Below are 16,513 nucleotides of genomic sequence, written 5' to 3'. Positions count from 1 at the left end.
GCAACATCTCAGGATGATGATCAAAGAGTCCTCAAGAAGGAAAATTGTAGTGGAGGGTGAAATGATGGTGTTTCTGCATTTATGCTCAGGTTGTGGCCAACACAGAGTTAAAGAAATCACAAATAAGGCTCCATGAAATATAATGTCAGTCCCAACCAGGTGTCTGGTCTTGCCCACCTGCACTGCAGGATTCATGCCCTTGGACTCAGGTAGCCAGCACCCTTACTCAGTCAGACACTCCCACCCCTCTCATGATGGCCGGTCCCTCCAGATATCCAGCCTTTGATGAAGACCAGCAGATCCCCCCTCAAAATCAAGAGCTGTGATGACTCCCACAATGCCTGGTTCATGGCAGACCCCTCTGCAGACCCTGCAGAGAGACCAGTGAGCATAACAGGCGATCATGAGTCCATGAGGGTTTCTGTACACAGTTGCTCTCCTATTCGGGTAACCAGTCCCCTTTACTGCATATTAAGGTGCATCGGCTCCTTCTCACTGGGTCATCTGTGTATCAGGAGTTGCCAGTGCATCTGAGGAAGTTTGGATGAGCTCTGTCACTAAGGACAAGTGCCGATAAAGAGACCAGTTGACCAAGTCTTACCTCAGATCACTAAGGCGTGATCATGGCATCAGCTCTTAACCAGGGTTACTTAACCAGAATGTACTTCCTTAGCCAGTGGTTAGGCAAGGGCCTTGTGAAAGATGGGGAAAGGGGGATAAGGACCAGCAAAGCTTACTCCCCACCATGACATGGTTTTTTTTCCTAAATTCACCAGCCAAACAGGTGTAGTTAGCAGCTGCTCTTTTCAAGAGGCAAAAGGATCTGCTTCAAATGGGCAAATGCTGTGGTCAAGTTCAAGCGTAAATCATCACCCACCATATCAAGAACCCACAACAAACATGTTGGCAAGTGAGACTTCCGGGCTCCCTGTGGCCCCATGGAAATGGGTCAACTGCCTTACACCACTTCTGCATGTGAATTTCCCAAAGAAATCTCTTCAGATTTGTTGAGGTCCTTTAATGGACCGGAACCTGGTGGTCCGGAGTCAACCAATAAGAAAGTAAAGGAGAAAGAAAGAGGCTGATATTCCTTGGTTTATGCAGAAAACCAATAAAGCCCCTGCATGGGGCTTGCTCTGTTCATGGAGGCCTCAGGCGCCCTCTCGATGGGGTGAAGGTGCAGAGCGCCTTCTCGAGAGGGTCTTAGAAGCCCGGGCAGGAAAGTGAACTCAGAGAACCTCTGCGCTCCAGGAAATCAGCCTGAAAAAGAGAGAGGGAGAGAGAGAGAGAGAGAGAGGAAAGAGAGAGAGAGAGAAACAGGGACCAAAGCTCTGATGGAGCAAAGGGGTTTTATTCAACATTGTGTGAGTATTTATACTGTCTTAAAAGGCAGCTATTTTCAGCAGAGATAAAATCAAAACTTGCAAGTTATCAAGGAAACATGAGGTCATCCATATGAACGAGAGAGGGTTGTAAATAATCACTTTTACCATGTAGTTCATAAAAAGGAAGAGGGTACTTATCACCATATAGAAAAACTAACGAAGGAAATGCCTGGATTCCTCAGCCCCCGGGAGAGGCTTGCCTCTCCTCTTAATTCCTGAGGATCCAGGAATTAATAAGGAACCGAGAATTCCTGACAGATCCAAAACAGCACACAGGAAACCTCCTGTTACATGCTTCCTGACACAGATTCAGTATTCCAAAAGCAAATTTGTGACTTTTCCTTTCCAGACTCTTCCTCTTCTGCCAACCAGAAACCAGACCTTGGAGTCATCCTTGACTTTTTCTCTCCCTCACCCTTCCTCTCTGTTCCTTCCCCAAGTTCCATGAATCCCACCAAGTCAATATTTCTCCATCAATCCCACTCCATCCCACCATCACCCTCTCCATCACCTGCTGTGGTTCAAATTGACAGCCCCTCTCACCTGGAATAGTACAGTGGCCTCCAAACTTACAGGGTCATCTCTAGGTACCCACTGCTCTTCCTTGACTGCAATCCATTCTTTTTAAAATCCAACTCTGATGGTTCATTACATATCTCCAACCCTCACCTAGTTCTAAAATTCTTGATGAAATATTCAGGACACACTTAAACTGAAAAATTACTCCTTGCTTATCTGAAATTCAAGTATCACTGGCCATCTGGCATTTTTTCACCTGACAACCATCCAGGATACTATGTCTATACTTTCCACATAGCCTCTGGGGCTCCTGACACTTTGCCCACTGGAGAAGCTGGGGCTGGCACTGCCCAGGTCTGCTTATCAGAAAATTCCTGAGCATGGCTGGGCTTCCAGTAACCAACTATCTGACCCTTCCCATGACCTTCTTAAATCAGAATTCACTCAGAGACATGCTTGCTTACATAAAAGAAAAGCTCCCATTTCAGGGGTAAGTTTTTTGGTTCTTTAACAATAGATGCTTAGTCCTGAACTTTTGCCTTTTAGTTGACTGCCCTCTGGTGGACAAAGCTGTGAATTGCACCTCAAGCAGGCACCTGCAAGTTCTTTGAGAATTGTCGGACACGACTGAGCGATTTCACTTTCTCTTTTCATTTTCATGCATTGGAGAAGGAAATGGCAACCCACTCCAGTGTTCTTGCCTGGAGAATCCCAGGGACGGGGGAGCCTGGTGGGCTGCCGTCTATGGGGTCGCACAGAGTCGGACACGACTGAAGCGACTTAGCCCCATCAGCAGCAGCAGCATACACAATATGCCAGCAAGTTTGGAAAACTCAGCAATGGCCACAGGACTGGAAAAGGTCAGTTTTCATTCCAATACCAAAGAAGGCAATGCCAAAGAATGTCCAAACTACCGCACAATTACATTCATCTCTCCAAGCCAGGCTTCAACATTTCGTGAACCGAGAAATTCGATATTCAAGCTGGATTTAGAAAAGTGACAGGAACCAGAGATCAAATTGCCAACATCTGTTGGATCACTGAAAAAGCAAGAGAGTTCCAGAAAAAATGTCTACTTCCACTTCATTGACTATACCAAAGCCTTTGACTAAGTGGATCAATCACAACAAACTGTGGGAAATTCTTAAAGAGATGGGAATACCAGACCACCTTATCTGCCTCCTGAGAAATCTGTATGCAGGTCAGGAAGCAACAGAACCGGACATGAAACAATGAACTGGTTCCAAATTGGGAAAGGAGTACATCAAGGCTGTATATTGTCACCCTGCTTATTTAACTTATATGCAGAGTTCATCATGCAAAATTTCGGGCTGGATGAAGGACAAGCTGGAATCAAGATTTCCGGGAGAAATATCAATAACCTCAGATATGCAGATGACACCACCCTTACGGCAGAAAGCGAAGAACTAAAGAGCCTCTTGATGAAAGTGAAAGAGGAGAGTGAAAGGCTGGCTTAAAACTCAACATTCAAAAACTAAGATCATGGCATCCGATCCCATCACTTCATGGCAAATAGATGGGGAAACAATGGAAACAATGTCAGACTTCATTTTCTTGGGCTCCAAAATCACTGCCGATGGTAGCTGCAGCCATGAAATTAAAAGACGCTTGCTCCTTGGAAGGAAAGTTATGACCAACCTAGACAGCATATTAAAAAGCAGAGACATTATTTTGCCGACAAAGGTCCCCATAATCAAGGCTATGGTTATTCCAGTGGTCATGTATGGATGTGAGAGTTGGACTATAAAGAAAGCAGAGCACCGAAGAATTGATGCTTTTGAACTGTGGTGTTGGAGAAGACTCTTGAGAGTCCCTTGGACTGCAAGGAGAGCCAACCAGTCAATCCTCAAGGAAATCAGTCCTGAATATTCATTGGAAGGACTGATGCTGAAGCTGAAACTCCAATACTTTGGCCACCTGATGCGAAGAACTGACTCACTAGAAAAGACAATCTGATGCTGGGAGGGAAGTGGGAGGGAGGAGAAGGGGACGACAGAGGATGAGATGGCTGGATGGCATCACCTCCTTGATGGACATTTGAGTTTGAGCAAGCTCCAGGAGTTGGTGATGGATAGGGAAGCCTGGCGTGCTGCAGTCTATGGGGTCACACACAAGAGTCAGACATGACAGAGAGACTGAACTGAACTGAAAAGGAGCCAGACAGGTCTATAAGCCACAGATTGTGCTTCCTAGGGTGGGTTCCTTAATTTCTGTTCTTCAGATTCCCCACTGTGTGCTAGAGACCATCATTTTCCAGTTATTTTTATAAATATTGAAGTAGATGAAAGGATCCCAAATTCCACTGTATACTGTGAGTATCCAACTGAACTTGGACTGAGCACACATCAGTTTGCATTGCTGAGCATCAGTAAACCAGGACATTTAGAGATTCCAATATGCACATGGGCAGGCCATTTTCTAGGCCTGAGGTGGGTAGGGGAATGTAACCTACATTTGCAAAAGCTGGTGATGGATTCCCTACAAATGCATAATAATTTACAATTTTCGCAGTGGTTTCATAGGCAAGGGCTCAGCAGATCTTCACATGACTGATGAGCTGGCATTGTCCTTACAGATGGGAACACTGAGACTCAGAAATAAGTGACCCGGTGACTTTGCCAGCAGTGGCAGAGTCAGAACGAGGGTCACAGGGCAAACGCTATGGGGCCAGACAGGTAATGCCAACAGTTGGAGCAGGAGGAGTGTGGCGCATACAGGAAGAGGCCCACAGCGCAGGGTGGGGTGGGTTGCACTTGGTCCAAAAAGAATCAGCTTCTTGGTGCCCTGGGACAATGCATGCAGTCCCCAACCTTGTTCTTCAGAATCAAGAACTCAGAATTTTGTGTCTTGGGTTGAACATACAATATTGCTATGTTGGACTATTTTTACCTGCACAAACTGAAATTTCACAGGATTCAATTTAAAATTTCTCAGTTTTGAAAAGAGCACGCAGCTCGAATGAGTCTTGTCTCTGGGACAGTACCTGGTCACAGGCTGCGGATCCGTGACCCCTCTGGGCACAGCCCATGGGAATTCCCTCTCATAGGAAGGAAACTAGTGGTTTTGAAAGCCAGACACATAAAGCCTCAGGTTCTCTAAGAGAATTCCTACCAGTATTTACAAATTAATATTATTATTTATTTTCCTTCACAGTGTTTTGATTATATCTGAAGTCTGTGCAAGCCCTGTGTATTGATAAAGTCACCATCTTAAATAACCAGAAGCCATCCAGTCATTTGGGCCAAGAGCTATTAAAAAATACCATTTTTATATTTGTTATATAAATCTTTAAGCTTAAATAAGCTTAACAGGTGCACACATACATGCCATTTATAAGAATGCATCAATGTGGTCCACATTTTTCCTTTTCTGGGGATTCTCCCCTCCTGACTCCTCCTCCTCCACAGCAACCTGACCCTCAAGGTGGCTGAGGGAACCTCCCAGTATGTGTTTATTCATGTAATTCTCTGTCCTCACCGAATCCTATACAGACACAAGCATCATCATATAATCATATACACACACTTAGATTAGGACCTGTTTGCTTGTCTGTGTTCTAAAAACTAAATCCTCTTATATTATGTGCACCTTGTATCCTACACGATATTATCATAACGTGCTGCAGGACCCACTCCAAATCAACAGACGCAGTCTGAGTGCATTCTGTTTAAGGGCTTCGGAAATATTGACAGTGCCTTCCCTGATAGCTCAGTTGGTAAAGAATCCACCTGCAATGCAGGAGACTCCAATTCGATTCCTGGGTTAGGAAGACCCCTTGCAGAAGGGATAGGTTAACCCACTCCAGTATTCTTGGGCTTCCCTGGTGGCTCCGATGGTAAGGAATCTGCCTGCAATGCCAGACACTTGGGTTCAATCTCTGCATTGGGAAGATTCCCTGGAGAAGGGCATGGCAACCCACTCCAGTATTCTTGCCTGGAGAATCCCCATGGACAGAAGAACCTGGAGGGCTGCAGTCTATGGCGTCGCAAAGAGTTGGACACGACTGAGTGACTAAGCACAGCACAGCACGCTTTTATCCAGACACCCACCTGGGGTTGTCAATCACTCTGTTCCCAGTTTTTGGCCTCAATTAAAAAAAAAAAAATGCAGTGGACATTCTGCTGCTGCTGCTACTACTAAGTCACTTCAGTTGTGTCCGACTGTGTATGACCCCATAGATGGCAGCCCACCAGGCTCCACCGTCCCTGCGATTCTCCAGGCAAGAACACTGGAGTGGCTTGCCATTTCCTTCTCCAATGCATGGACATTCTAGTATATCCTAATAAAGAATCTTCATATTCTGGTGTTTTCATCTCTGTAGGCTGGCTGGGCCAGAGGGCTCATGTATTTTATTTGAGTAGCTATTGCCAGCTTGTTTTGTGGGAGACGCCGTGGGCCTTCAGTGTCCGTCACGGGAAAGTGAACAGGAGGCCTCTCTCAGTTCCATGGGCTGAATGTATCACACACACCCTTGCCAGCGCCCAGCCCCGCAGACAGCAGGAGCCTGGGCGGGAGACGGGAAGGCGTGGGCCGTGCTGGGCACACCCGGGGCCCTTACCTGTTGTAGCTGTGGACCAGGTCGAAAACCATCATGTCTGTGGTGTTGACGAACTTGCACTGCGTGGGCCTGAAGGCCCCATCTGGAGAACACTGGGGTGGCGACCTGTCGCCCACGCCGTGGAGGAGACGGCGGTTTCTTATCTCACAGCTCTTTGGACCTAAACGTTTCCAAGGAAACAATTTAAATCTATTTACTTTTCATTAATCTTTATTGGTGTATAGTTGCTTTACAATGTTGTGTTGGCTTCTGCTGTACAGCAGAGTGAATCGGCTCTATATTTACATATGTCCCCTCCTTGTTGGATTTCCTTCCCATGTAGGTCACCGCAGAGCATTGAGCAGAGCTGACTGTCCTACACGTAGATGCTCATTCGTCATCTATTTTACACATAATATCAAGAGTGTATGGCTGTCAGGTCCAATCTCCCAATTCATCCCACCACCCCCGTCTTTTCCCCCTTGGTGTCCATAGGTTTAGGAAACAATTTCTAATCCTCCCATATGAGGAGGCATATGTGCTTCTGCACATATGCTTGTGTGCCTACTATACACACGAGAGCATCCGGAACAGGGACGAAGGCCTGATGCTCCCGGAAATCCTACTTGTTAAGCCTGTGAATACTGCGGTCCACGGTGCAGAACTAGAAGGGAGAAAACCTTCCTGAAACGCCTTCCTTCTCGTGCTGAAGGCCAGCGCCCCCGCCTTTCCTCGGGGAGCCCTCACCCCGTTTCGGCCAGCTGTGGGGGCTGCCCCAGGCCTCCGCCTGCCCGGGGCCCCAGCGGTGGTACTTACACCGCTCCGGCCTCCCCCGCTGGCGGGTGCCGTACACCTCCATCCCCTCCGCGTCCACACACCAGCACTGCAGCCGCACGTCGCACTGCACGGGTGAGTAATCCCCCGAGTCCTGACACTGGGGTAGGTAGGACGCGGCTGTGCTGTTGATGTAGCTGCTGAGCAAAATCTGCTGCTTCTGCAGCTGGCAGAACGACAGACCTGCGGCGGCAAAGAGCGGTGTCAGAGGAGGGTGGGGGCATCACGCAGGGGTCCGAGCCCCGGAGGACCACACGCCCTCCCTAGGGGCGGGAAGGCAGGGTGGTCCTTCCCACCACCCAAGGAGGCTCCATGAGCTGGCAGCAGCCTCAGGGCCAGCATTCCGCCTGCCCAACTCTACATCCCAGGATTTCTTCTGACATCCGGCAGGCTGAGCTGGGAAGAGCAGATTTCATCGTGTCCCCTCAGTCCATGGGACACCCCAACAGCCCTGGAGCTGAAGAGGTGGGGTGTGAAGGGAGCACAGGCTGGCTGTTGATATCTTGTCTGAATACGAATTTCCCGCACAGCCTTGTGCGGGAAAGAAGACTCCCTGGGGGGAGTCTTCACCCCTCCGTGCCCAACTTGCCTTCTCTATAGAATTAAAATACAACTCATGGGAAAGACCCTGATGCTGGGAAAGACTGAAGGCAAAAGGACAAAGGAATGGCAGAGCATGGTTAGATAGCATCACCGACTCGATGGACATGAATTTGAGCAAACTGCAGGAGATAGTGGAAGACAGAGGAGCCTGGCGTGCTGCAGCCTCTAGGGTTGCAAAGATTCGGACACGACTTAGCGACTGAACAACAAGCCTACTTCAGGTGGGTGAGGACTAGTCACACTGGTGATTGCTGCTCCCACTCAATACCTACTGGGGCCAGGTGTCTTTTGCGCAATTTAAATTCTCACGACCATCAGAGCTGACCCTACAGCAGCTCCCGTATTCATGTTACAGACAAGGAACTGGAGTTCAGTGGGAGCAGGGCACCCAACAGAGGTCACTCGGCAGGACTGCGGGAGTCAGCTTGCTCCCCAAGCCAGCAAGCTGGCCCCCAAAACCAGCGCTGCAACGGAGCTTGGCTCTTTTACAGGATAACTGGTTTGAAGCTCAATCTCACCATTTTAAGATGAGCGGCTTAAACTGACCCTTGTTTTAGCTTTACTGTGACACGCTTCTTTGACCACTCATCATAGCAATTATTTTAACAGGAAAGTTTTTGCCTTCGGTCTCAAATCTTAGAAACATCCCAGTTGAGAAAACACTTCCTGTGCAAGAGGGTGCTTTCTGGTTTCAGAGGACTTTGAAGTCTTTACCCTGATGCATCTTTAGCATCAGATATGGGGCCTGGCACAGGGGGACGTCAGAGGCTACTTGCTGAACACATGACTTGATTGTCCCATTGATTTTCACAGTAGTCCCGTAGGAGGTAGGGCCTAATTCAAAGAGGATGATCCCGCAGCCCAGAGGGAGACTAGCCTGGTTGCACCCAAGCCCAGGGCTGTATTCAGGGTGTGAGCTGCCCCTCGCGGTTCCTCCCCTTCCTACTTACAGGCCGCAGGCCGCCCAGGTTGCCGGCTACCAGGCACTTCCCTGCCATCAGCGTCCACACACCAGCAGGAGGCCCCATCCTTCCCGCACTGGACGGTCCTGGGGACAGGAGTCTCAATCAGGTACCCTTCCTCCTTCTTCTTCCCTCCACGCTTTAATTCATTTCAGTTAGGAAAAAGACTGGTGTGGAGCGGGACTGGTGACTCCAGTTGAAGTCAGGGAGGAGAGGGGGCATCTGAGCATAAATCGTTGGATCACTGGAGAGTAAACCACCGCCGCCGCCGCCACCCCATGCACCCTTGTTAAAACAATTACGGTAAAAAGTTTTGGCAGGAAAGGAAGGGACGTCTTTGGTTCTGGCTGGAGGGAAGCATGGATTGGGGCGACAGAGGTCAGATGACTCGGTGTTGACAGGCCTGGGGAGCGCTCCAGTGACGGTGGCCGCAGGTCAGTTTCAGGGAGGAGCGTAAAGGGCAGGGGGCAGGGACAGGAAGAAGATGGGCTTTAAGGCCCCTGGGTCCACACGGCTGGAGGAGGCCTTACTGGAAGCTGCCGTCCTCGGTGCACTGGGGGACGTAGTCTTCTTGCTTCAGAAAAGCCCTCTCCCTCTGCAGCTCGCATGGGCGGAGAGGCTGGGCGTCCACCTGGTACTCTGCACAAAGGAAGAGATGCCGCTTATGAGAGAGAATCTGCTGCCTGGATTCCAGTAACGGAGACGGGCTCGCCGAAGACACAGACACTCTTCCGGGTTTTATCTCTACCACCAACAGCAAGTATATTTCAACTTGCAGTTTTGCGGCTACTCACAAGTTTGACATTAACTCCCCTGATCCCCTGGGAGGTGATATCACCGTCTTACCCAGGTGGCCCTGAGACTTGGCCGGGAAAGTAGCCTGTTCAGGATCACACCACTGGCAAGAGAAGGATTCACAGTGGACCCTTGGACTGTGCGTTCCCCAAGACCATGGTTGGGTCAGAGAACACCGTAAAAGAAGTACTCTTGAGTTTATCCAGGTACTCCTTGCAGACAGAGCACCTTCCTGGCCTCGATGGAGAATGCATGTAATGTGCAAGGGCTTATTTAGAAATCACAGTCACAACTGCTTCATTTCCAGAGAGGAAACAAGCTGAGACTTTATTCAAAGTCAACGCTAAGTGGCTGAGCCTCAGCTATAATAGAACTCAGGTCTATTTCACACCACGGGTAGATTTGTGGTTTTCATTACCTGCTAATACCCCACATGGACAACCTAGGACTTGAGATTGTAAAGATAATTTCAAAAACAAACAAACAAAAAAACCAGTCAATCCCAGCATTTGCTAACAGGGTGGGGTGAGGGGAACTAGAATCCAACCGGGAAGATCTAGTTTCCCATCTCCTCTCCACTGATCACTGACTCTGTGACTTCTCAGACCCTCTGTCTCTTCATCTGAAAAGGAAAGACTGCATAACTGACCTCGGGACACTGAGGATTAAATGAGGTCACATATGTTCCAAGGCCCTGGGGCAGGTCCTGGCTAACAAGGAGTTGGCCTGAGAGGTCCCTCCCAACCCGATGCTCTGAGACCGCAGGGTCAGAACTTACCAAAGATGTTGGCTGACGCCAAGCAGACTAAGTCCAGCAGACCGAAGACCCATAGGGCCAGGGCCATCTTGGGAGCCCTTCCAGGGAGAAGGGTTAGAAGCTGCTGCCCACCTTAGGGCTCTGGCCAAGGAGCCTTTATAGCACTGCTGTGGGTACTTAGCCCCCACCCACAGGCACTCAGGGAAGCAGTGCCCGCCCTGTTTTCTCTGCTGGTCACAAGGAGGTCCTCCACCTGCGTCTGTTCCCCTGGAGGACACTCATGTGGCCAGTGTGGGGTGAAAATCTTGTGGAGGCTGTAGGGGAGCAGAACAAGGGAAGAGTGTGTGTGAAAGTCGCTCAGTCACATCTGACTCTCTGCAACCCCATGGACTGCATCCTGCCAGGCCCCTCTGTCCATGGGATTCTCCAGGCCAGAATACTGGATTGGGTAGCCATTCCCTTCTCCAGGGGATCTTCCCAACCCAGGGATCGAACCCAGGTCTCCCACATTGCAGGTGGATTCTTGACCATCTGAGCCACCAGGGAAGAACTGGGGGCATGGCTTCATAATTCATCTTCAGGGGTAAAGGCCAAAGTTAACAACTTGGTGGGCCACACGTTCAGGCCCACCGTGAAAGAAACACAATGCTCCCTCCCTCCTCATCCATGCTCCTTCCTTCCCTCCTAGCAATGTTTCTTTAGAGTCTGATAGAGAAGCAGACACTATTCTAGGCCATGAGGATATGGCAGGGAACAAAACAGGCAGATCCATTAACACAGAATGTAGAGATTTTGATGAGAAAGCCAAACACACGCACAGTCATATTCGTAGTCATCCCCCTTTCCCCTCTGTCCCAGGACGTCAGACAACCAAAAGGCAGCAGGAAGCCTGTCTTCCACACAAAGCCTGTACATCAGTGAGCTTTCTCCAGTGGCTTCTCCCATCAAAGGGGTGGGGGATGGAGACAGGCTCCATGGGTGTTCAGAAGGTAGGCGGGCAGGTGTGGGAGAGCACTTGGGAGTGGGGGAGATCACAATGAGCCTTAGGTTTTAGGTAAAGATGATTTGAGAAGACGTGCTGGCATTTACTGGAGAATTAGAATCCCCCAGCTTGGCCCTCTCCAGCCCCCATTGGATGCTAAGTTGCTTCGGTTGTGTCTGACTCTTTGCAACCCCATGGACTACAGCCCGCCAGGCTCTTCTGTCCTTGGGATTCTCCAGGCAAGAATCCTGGAGCGGGTTGCCATTTCCTTCTCCAGGGGATCTTCCTGATCCAGGGATAGAACCCGTGTCTTTTATGTCTCCTGCACTGGCAGGAGGGTTCTTTACCACTAGCACCACCTGGGGAGCCCACAGCCCCAATCACACAAGCCAAGTTCCGCCCAGGCTACAGAGACACTGTAATATTACCGTGAGCCTGGCCATGCGCAGCCCTTGCCAGCTCTCCAGGTCCAGGTGTTCTAAAGCAGATGAATTTTCTAAAATGTTGAAACCGGGACTTCCCAGGCAGTCAAGAAGTTAAGACTTGAACTTTCAATGCAGGGGGGCAAGGGTTCAGTCCCTGGTCGGGGAGCTAACATCCCCCACGCCTTGTGGCCAAAAAACCAAAACAAAACAGAAGCAACATGGTAACAAATTCAATAAAGATTTTAAAACTGGTCCACGTCAAAACAAATAAATAAAATCCTTTTAAAAAATAAGGCTGAGACCATGACTGAGGTCTACCAGAAAGCCCACTCCTCATGCTTCCCCCACCTATGCATGCAGGCAGGGTCTTGCACAGGCCAGCCTGTGTGCTGAGTCATTCTCACTGGCCTGGCCCCTGGGAAGAGGCACAGCAGAGTCAGTGAGGGTGAGAGCCGCCCGGGCTTCCTTCTGAGTCAGAACAGTGTACCTGGAAGGAGAGGTGCTTCTCTCCACTCCAGCAATGAAGCGGTGAGCTTGGAGAGAGCCACGCCAGGCACTGCCTCCACACTGTGAAAACCTCTTTCTCACGATGACTCAGCTCCTGCCATCATCTGATGCCCCGTGAGCCAAGAGGATGCTCTATGGAAACTTGGCGCCAACTCCTTGGTCTGGCCTCCGTGAGCCCGCTCCTGGCTCGGGCCTCCATCCTCTCTGCAGGCTCCTCATCTCTGGCCCTGTCACCTCTTTCTCCCTCTTGGATCCTCATACAATCACAGTGCCTTCTCGTTCATCTCCTTCATTCTTGAAGACTAGGGTGCTGTGTATAATAATCCTGATGGCTCAGCTGGTAATCCACCAGCAATGCAGGAGATACAGGAGACAGGGGTTTGATCCCTGGGTGGGCAAGATCCCATGGAGGAGGAAATGGCAACCCACTCCAGTACTCTTGCCTGGAGAATCCCATGGACAGAGGGGACCTGCAGGCTGCAGTCCACAGGGTTGCAGAGTCGGACACAACTGGGCAATTGAGCATGCATGCAATAAACATAGAGGACAAAGGGAGAATCACCGGAATCCAGGGGAGGAAATTGCTTCAAAGCAAACATCAGATGCCACGGTTTCTGGCTCTACAGAGAAGCACTTACCAGCCATCTCTCCTGGAATCCCGCTTGCTGCCACATTGCTGGGTCCCCTGCCACGGCTTTGGACAACTACTCTCATCTCCCACAGAACCAGTGACTCAAAGCCACATTCCTCTTTCTCCCAGGTTGCCAAAGCAATAATCGAAAGTCCTGGAACTTGACTTCTGCTTCCAGAAGATGAAATAGACACATTTTCCCCCTATTCCTTTGGCTAAGTACATTTAGAGCCCCTCGATATTATATGTAACACAAACAGAAGAAGACACTAAAAGATGGATAAGAAGACAGTCATCGAGCAACCTCAGAATGAGGTTGCCTCACACATCTCATACTCGTGTTAGAGAAACTAGCAACTAGAAATGCCAAGAAGCAAAGACCCCAGAAAAGCCCCACAAAAAGCCTTTTTGAGCCAAAGGCCAGGAAAAGGCAGCCTGCAAGACAGAAGATTTTTAGACAATAATTGTTCTATTCTTGCAAACCTCACAGAAAAAAAACAAATAAAAACTGTGGTTCCACCCCAACCCATGCCAACAAAAGCCAGCTAGGGAGCCTAGAATTCCATTCTTGCCAAGCTAAGGAGTCTCTCCAAGCTAGGATGGTGACTCAAAGGCCATGTGAGAAGCCAGAATTTTTACCCCAGCTGGGCAGTCATGAGCCCCCTCTACCCTGTGGGGTCAGTGGAGACCACACAGGCAGCCTGAACTTCCACCTGCCCCCAACCAGCAATAATAAGGATGCCGACCCTCCCAGCTAGGGTGGCATCAGCAGTGACCCACAGCAGAGCCTAAACACCCACACCCAAGGATCTCCATCAAAGTAGTCATGCTCACACCTCAATGAGATCCTCCCAAGAGTACCAAGGGCTTGGCCTTGGACAAGCTACCTAATCTCTCCATGCTCCGATTTCTCATCTATGAAGCTGTAATGTTATTAGTGCCCAAGCTTATAGGATGATGTGATTGCTAAATACATACATATAAGATGCATAGCACAGGGCTTGGCCCACCGTAAGCACCCAACATTATTTTTCTTGTAAAATTGAGAGATTTCCAGTGGTGGCGACCCCAGATATTGGTCTCATCTAAGGGGCATGTCTTTCCCTTCAACATATTTTAAGTCTCTTCACTTCCACTTCCTCTTTGAGTTTATGGTGGTACACTGAAGGTAGGTGTGCCTGGTGAAGCCTCGTCTGCCAGCGCGGGTGGGCGGACATCCCCAGCCCTGTCCCGCAGTGACCACTGTCCTGGAGTTTTAAGAAAGTGAAAGTCGCTCAGTCATGTCTGACTCTTTGTGACCCCATAGGCTGTAGCCCGCCAGGCTCCTCTGTCCATGGACTTCTCCAGCCCAGAATACTGGCATGGGTAGCCTTTCCCTTCTCCAGGGATCTTCCCAACTCAGGGATCAAACCGAGGTCTCCCACATTACAGGTGGATTCTTCACCATCTGAACCACCAGGGAAGCCCAGAATTTTAAGAGAGTGCCCTTAAACCTTAGCCTTGTAAATATTTCTTCCTCATCTTCATTTTTTTTTTTTTAAGCTGAAGAATAATCCCAGCTCATTGTATCCGCAGTTGATGGCACCAGGGAACTGGTGGGACCATGTCAACTGTAAGAAAAATGCACAATGTAAGAGTTGTGAGTTTGTTTTATTCAAGAACCTTACTGAGGACTATAGGGGCTTCCCTGGTGGCTCAGATGGTAAAGAATCTGCCTGCAATGGAGGAAACCCGGGTTCAATCCCTGGGTCAGGAAGATCCCCTGGAAAAGGGAATAGCAACCCACTCCAGTATTCTTGCCTGGAGAATCCCATGGACAGAGGAGCCTGGTACAGTCCATAGTGTTGCAAAGAGCTGCATACGACTGAGCAGCTTTCACTTACTGAGGACTGTAGCCTGGGAGATAGCCTTTGAGGATGTAGAAGCACCAGCTTCTAAGTGCTTTCTGGCTAGGGGATCCATGCATTTGGGCATACACCTTGGTTAAAGATCACTGCTAGTCGCAAAGAACAGATATCTTGAGTTAATCACTCAGTGCTCTTCAATGTATGGGAAGATGCAAGAATCTGAGTTCAGTAAAAAATCTTCCTGAGATATACATCTGTCTAAGGGGCTGTTTTCCCAAAGCACAGAGTGGCTCATCTCTTCTTCACCCTGAACTTTCTGCAGGGTGCTTTGCAGGTCACTGACCACAGTGGCTGACAACATAATCCTTGTGGAACTGGTGGTGAGCAATGCTCTTCTGCTTTGTTCACAACCAGAGCCTGATGCTCCTGAAGCACTGCTCTTCCTCACTTTTGACTCTTTGTGTTTTGAGCAATACATGTTTTGTTTTATTATTTTCCATAGTAGAGGAATATAATCCTGAAATTTCAATTTCCATGGTGGTTCCCCTTTTACTTTTAGGAAAGTTCAGACAATTTTCTAACACTCTGAATAGCTTCTTAAATCATTCACTTTTCTTCTCTGGTTCATTTTGGAGTAGTATTGTTTGCTAGATTTGAGTCTTTCTCTCTTGCCCCGCTTTGCTAACTGAAAATGCATATATTTAACAAATGTGTCTCTAGGTTTTGTCCTTTTGGGTCTCTTAGATTGAAAGAAATAAAATCAGGAACCTCTAGGACTGCCAAAGCATCAGTTATTCAGACCAATCTTGTCTGCTGCCACTTCTCCTGTCAAAGTCAAGGCATTTTCCCAACCAATCAAGAAACCAATCATGGATGCTATCTGGTTTTGCCTGGGTTCTCTTCAATATGTTTCTTATCTGTGTGCCTTTGTGTGTGTGTGTGTGTGTGTGTGTGTGTGTGTGAGCACGCAAGTGCCCTCAGTTGTGCCTGACTCTTTGTGACCCCATGGACTGTAGCCCGCCAGGCTCCTCTGTCCATGGGATTTTCCAGGCAAGAACACTGGAGAGGGTTGCCATTTCCTCCTCCAGGGGATCTTCCCGACCCAGGGATCGAGCCCTCGTCTCCTGCATTGGCAGGCGGGTTCTTTACCACTGAGCCACGTGGGAAGCCTGTGCCTTACTTTAAGAGGCATCATTTGATAAATTTCTCAGGCACATTCCTCAGGGCAGAAGTAGTATTTGTGCCTCCACCTCTGCATAAAGGTAGTTGCCTCACTTTGAAACTCTCAGAAATTACCTGGAGTCTTCTGTGCTGATCTTCATGGTCTAATCTTCCCACATCTGTCTAGATTTTCTATGAGCATTGCACACAGTGGCTCATTCAACGTGTTAGAGAGAAAACATTTTCCTATACTCTCCTGGGTTCTCCTGGCTAGTCTAAGAATTAGGTCAACATGAGACAAGTAACAGGGGAAAATCAAAAGTTTAGTAACACTTGTACATGGGAGAGACCCATGAGAAGTGAATAACGGGCCCAAACAGCCCAAATCCTCAACTTAAGTACTATCTTCAGCTACAGAAAAACAAGGATATTGGGGGTAGTGCTTTGGGACTTCGAAGGGGAGGAAAGCAATTGGCATGGAGATGCAAAAGCAAATGTTTGGTAAACAAATGCTTGCTGGGCCAGGAAGATTTAATGAGCCCCAGAG

General features: G+C 48.9%; 1 protein-coding gene across 1 annotated transcript in view; it reads right to left on the bottom strand.

The window, feature by feature from the left end:
• The window catches only part of TG (thyroglobulin), a 237,052-nt gene extending 225,464 nt beyond the window's left edge, over nucleotides 1-11,588 (bottom strand). The window contains exons 1-5 of the mRNA XM_006079344.4: nucleotides 10,435-11,588; nucleotides 9,392-9,500; nucleotides 8,850-8,947; nucleotides 7,279-7,479; nucleotides 6,484-6,643 (exon numbers count right to left, since the gene is read on the bottom strand). Of these exons, the coding sequence (XP_006079406.4) occupies nucleotides 6,484-6,643; nucleotides 7,279-7,479; nucleotides 8,850-8,947; nucleotides 9,392-9,500; nucleotides 10,435-10,501 (635 nt within the window). The 5' untranslated portion in view covers nucleotides 10,502-11,588. The remainder of the gene's footprint in view (nucleotides 1-6,483; nucleotides 6,644-7,278; nucleotides 7,480-8,849; nucleotides 8,948-9,391; nucleotides 9,501-10,434) is intronic.
• Nucleotides 11,589-16,513: the final 4,925 nt, after the last annotated feature.

The sequence above is a fragment of the Bubalus bubalis genome, chromosome 15 (assembly GCF_019923935.1).
Source record: "Bubalus bubalis isolate 160015118507 breed Murrah chromosome 15, NDDB_SH_1, whole genome shotgun sequence".
NCBI classification, from domain to species: domain Eukaryota; kingdom Metazoa; phylum Chordata; class Mammalia; order Artiodactyla; family Bovidae; genus Bubalus; species Bubalus bubalis.
This window is presented reverse-complemented; position numbering and strand designations above follow the sequence as displayed.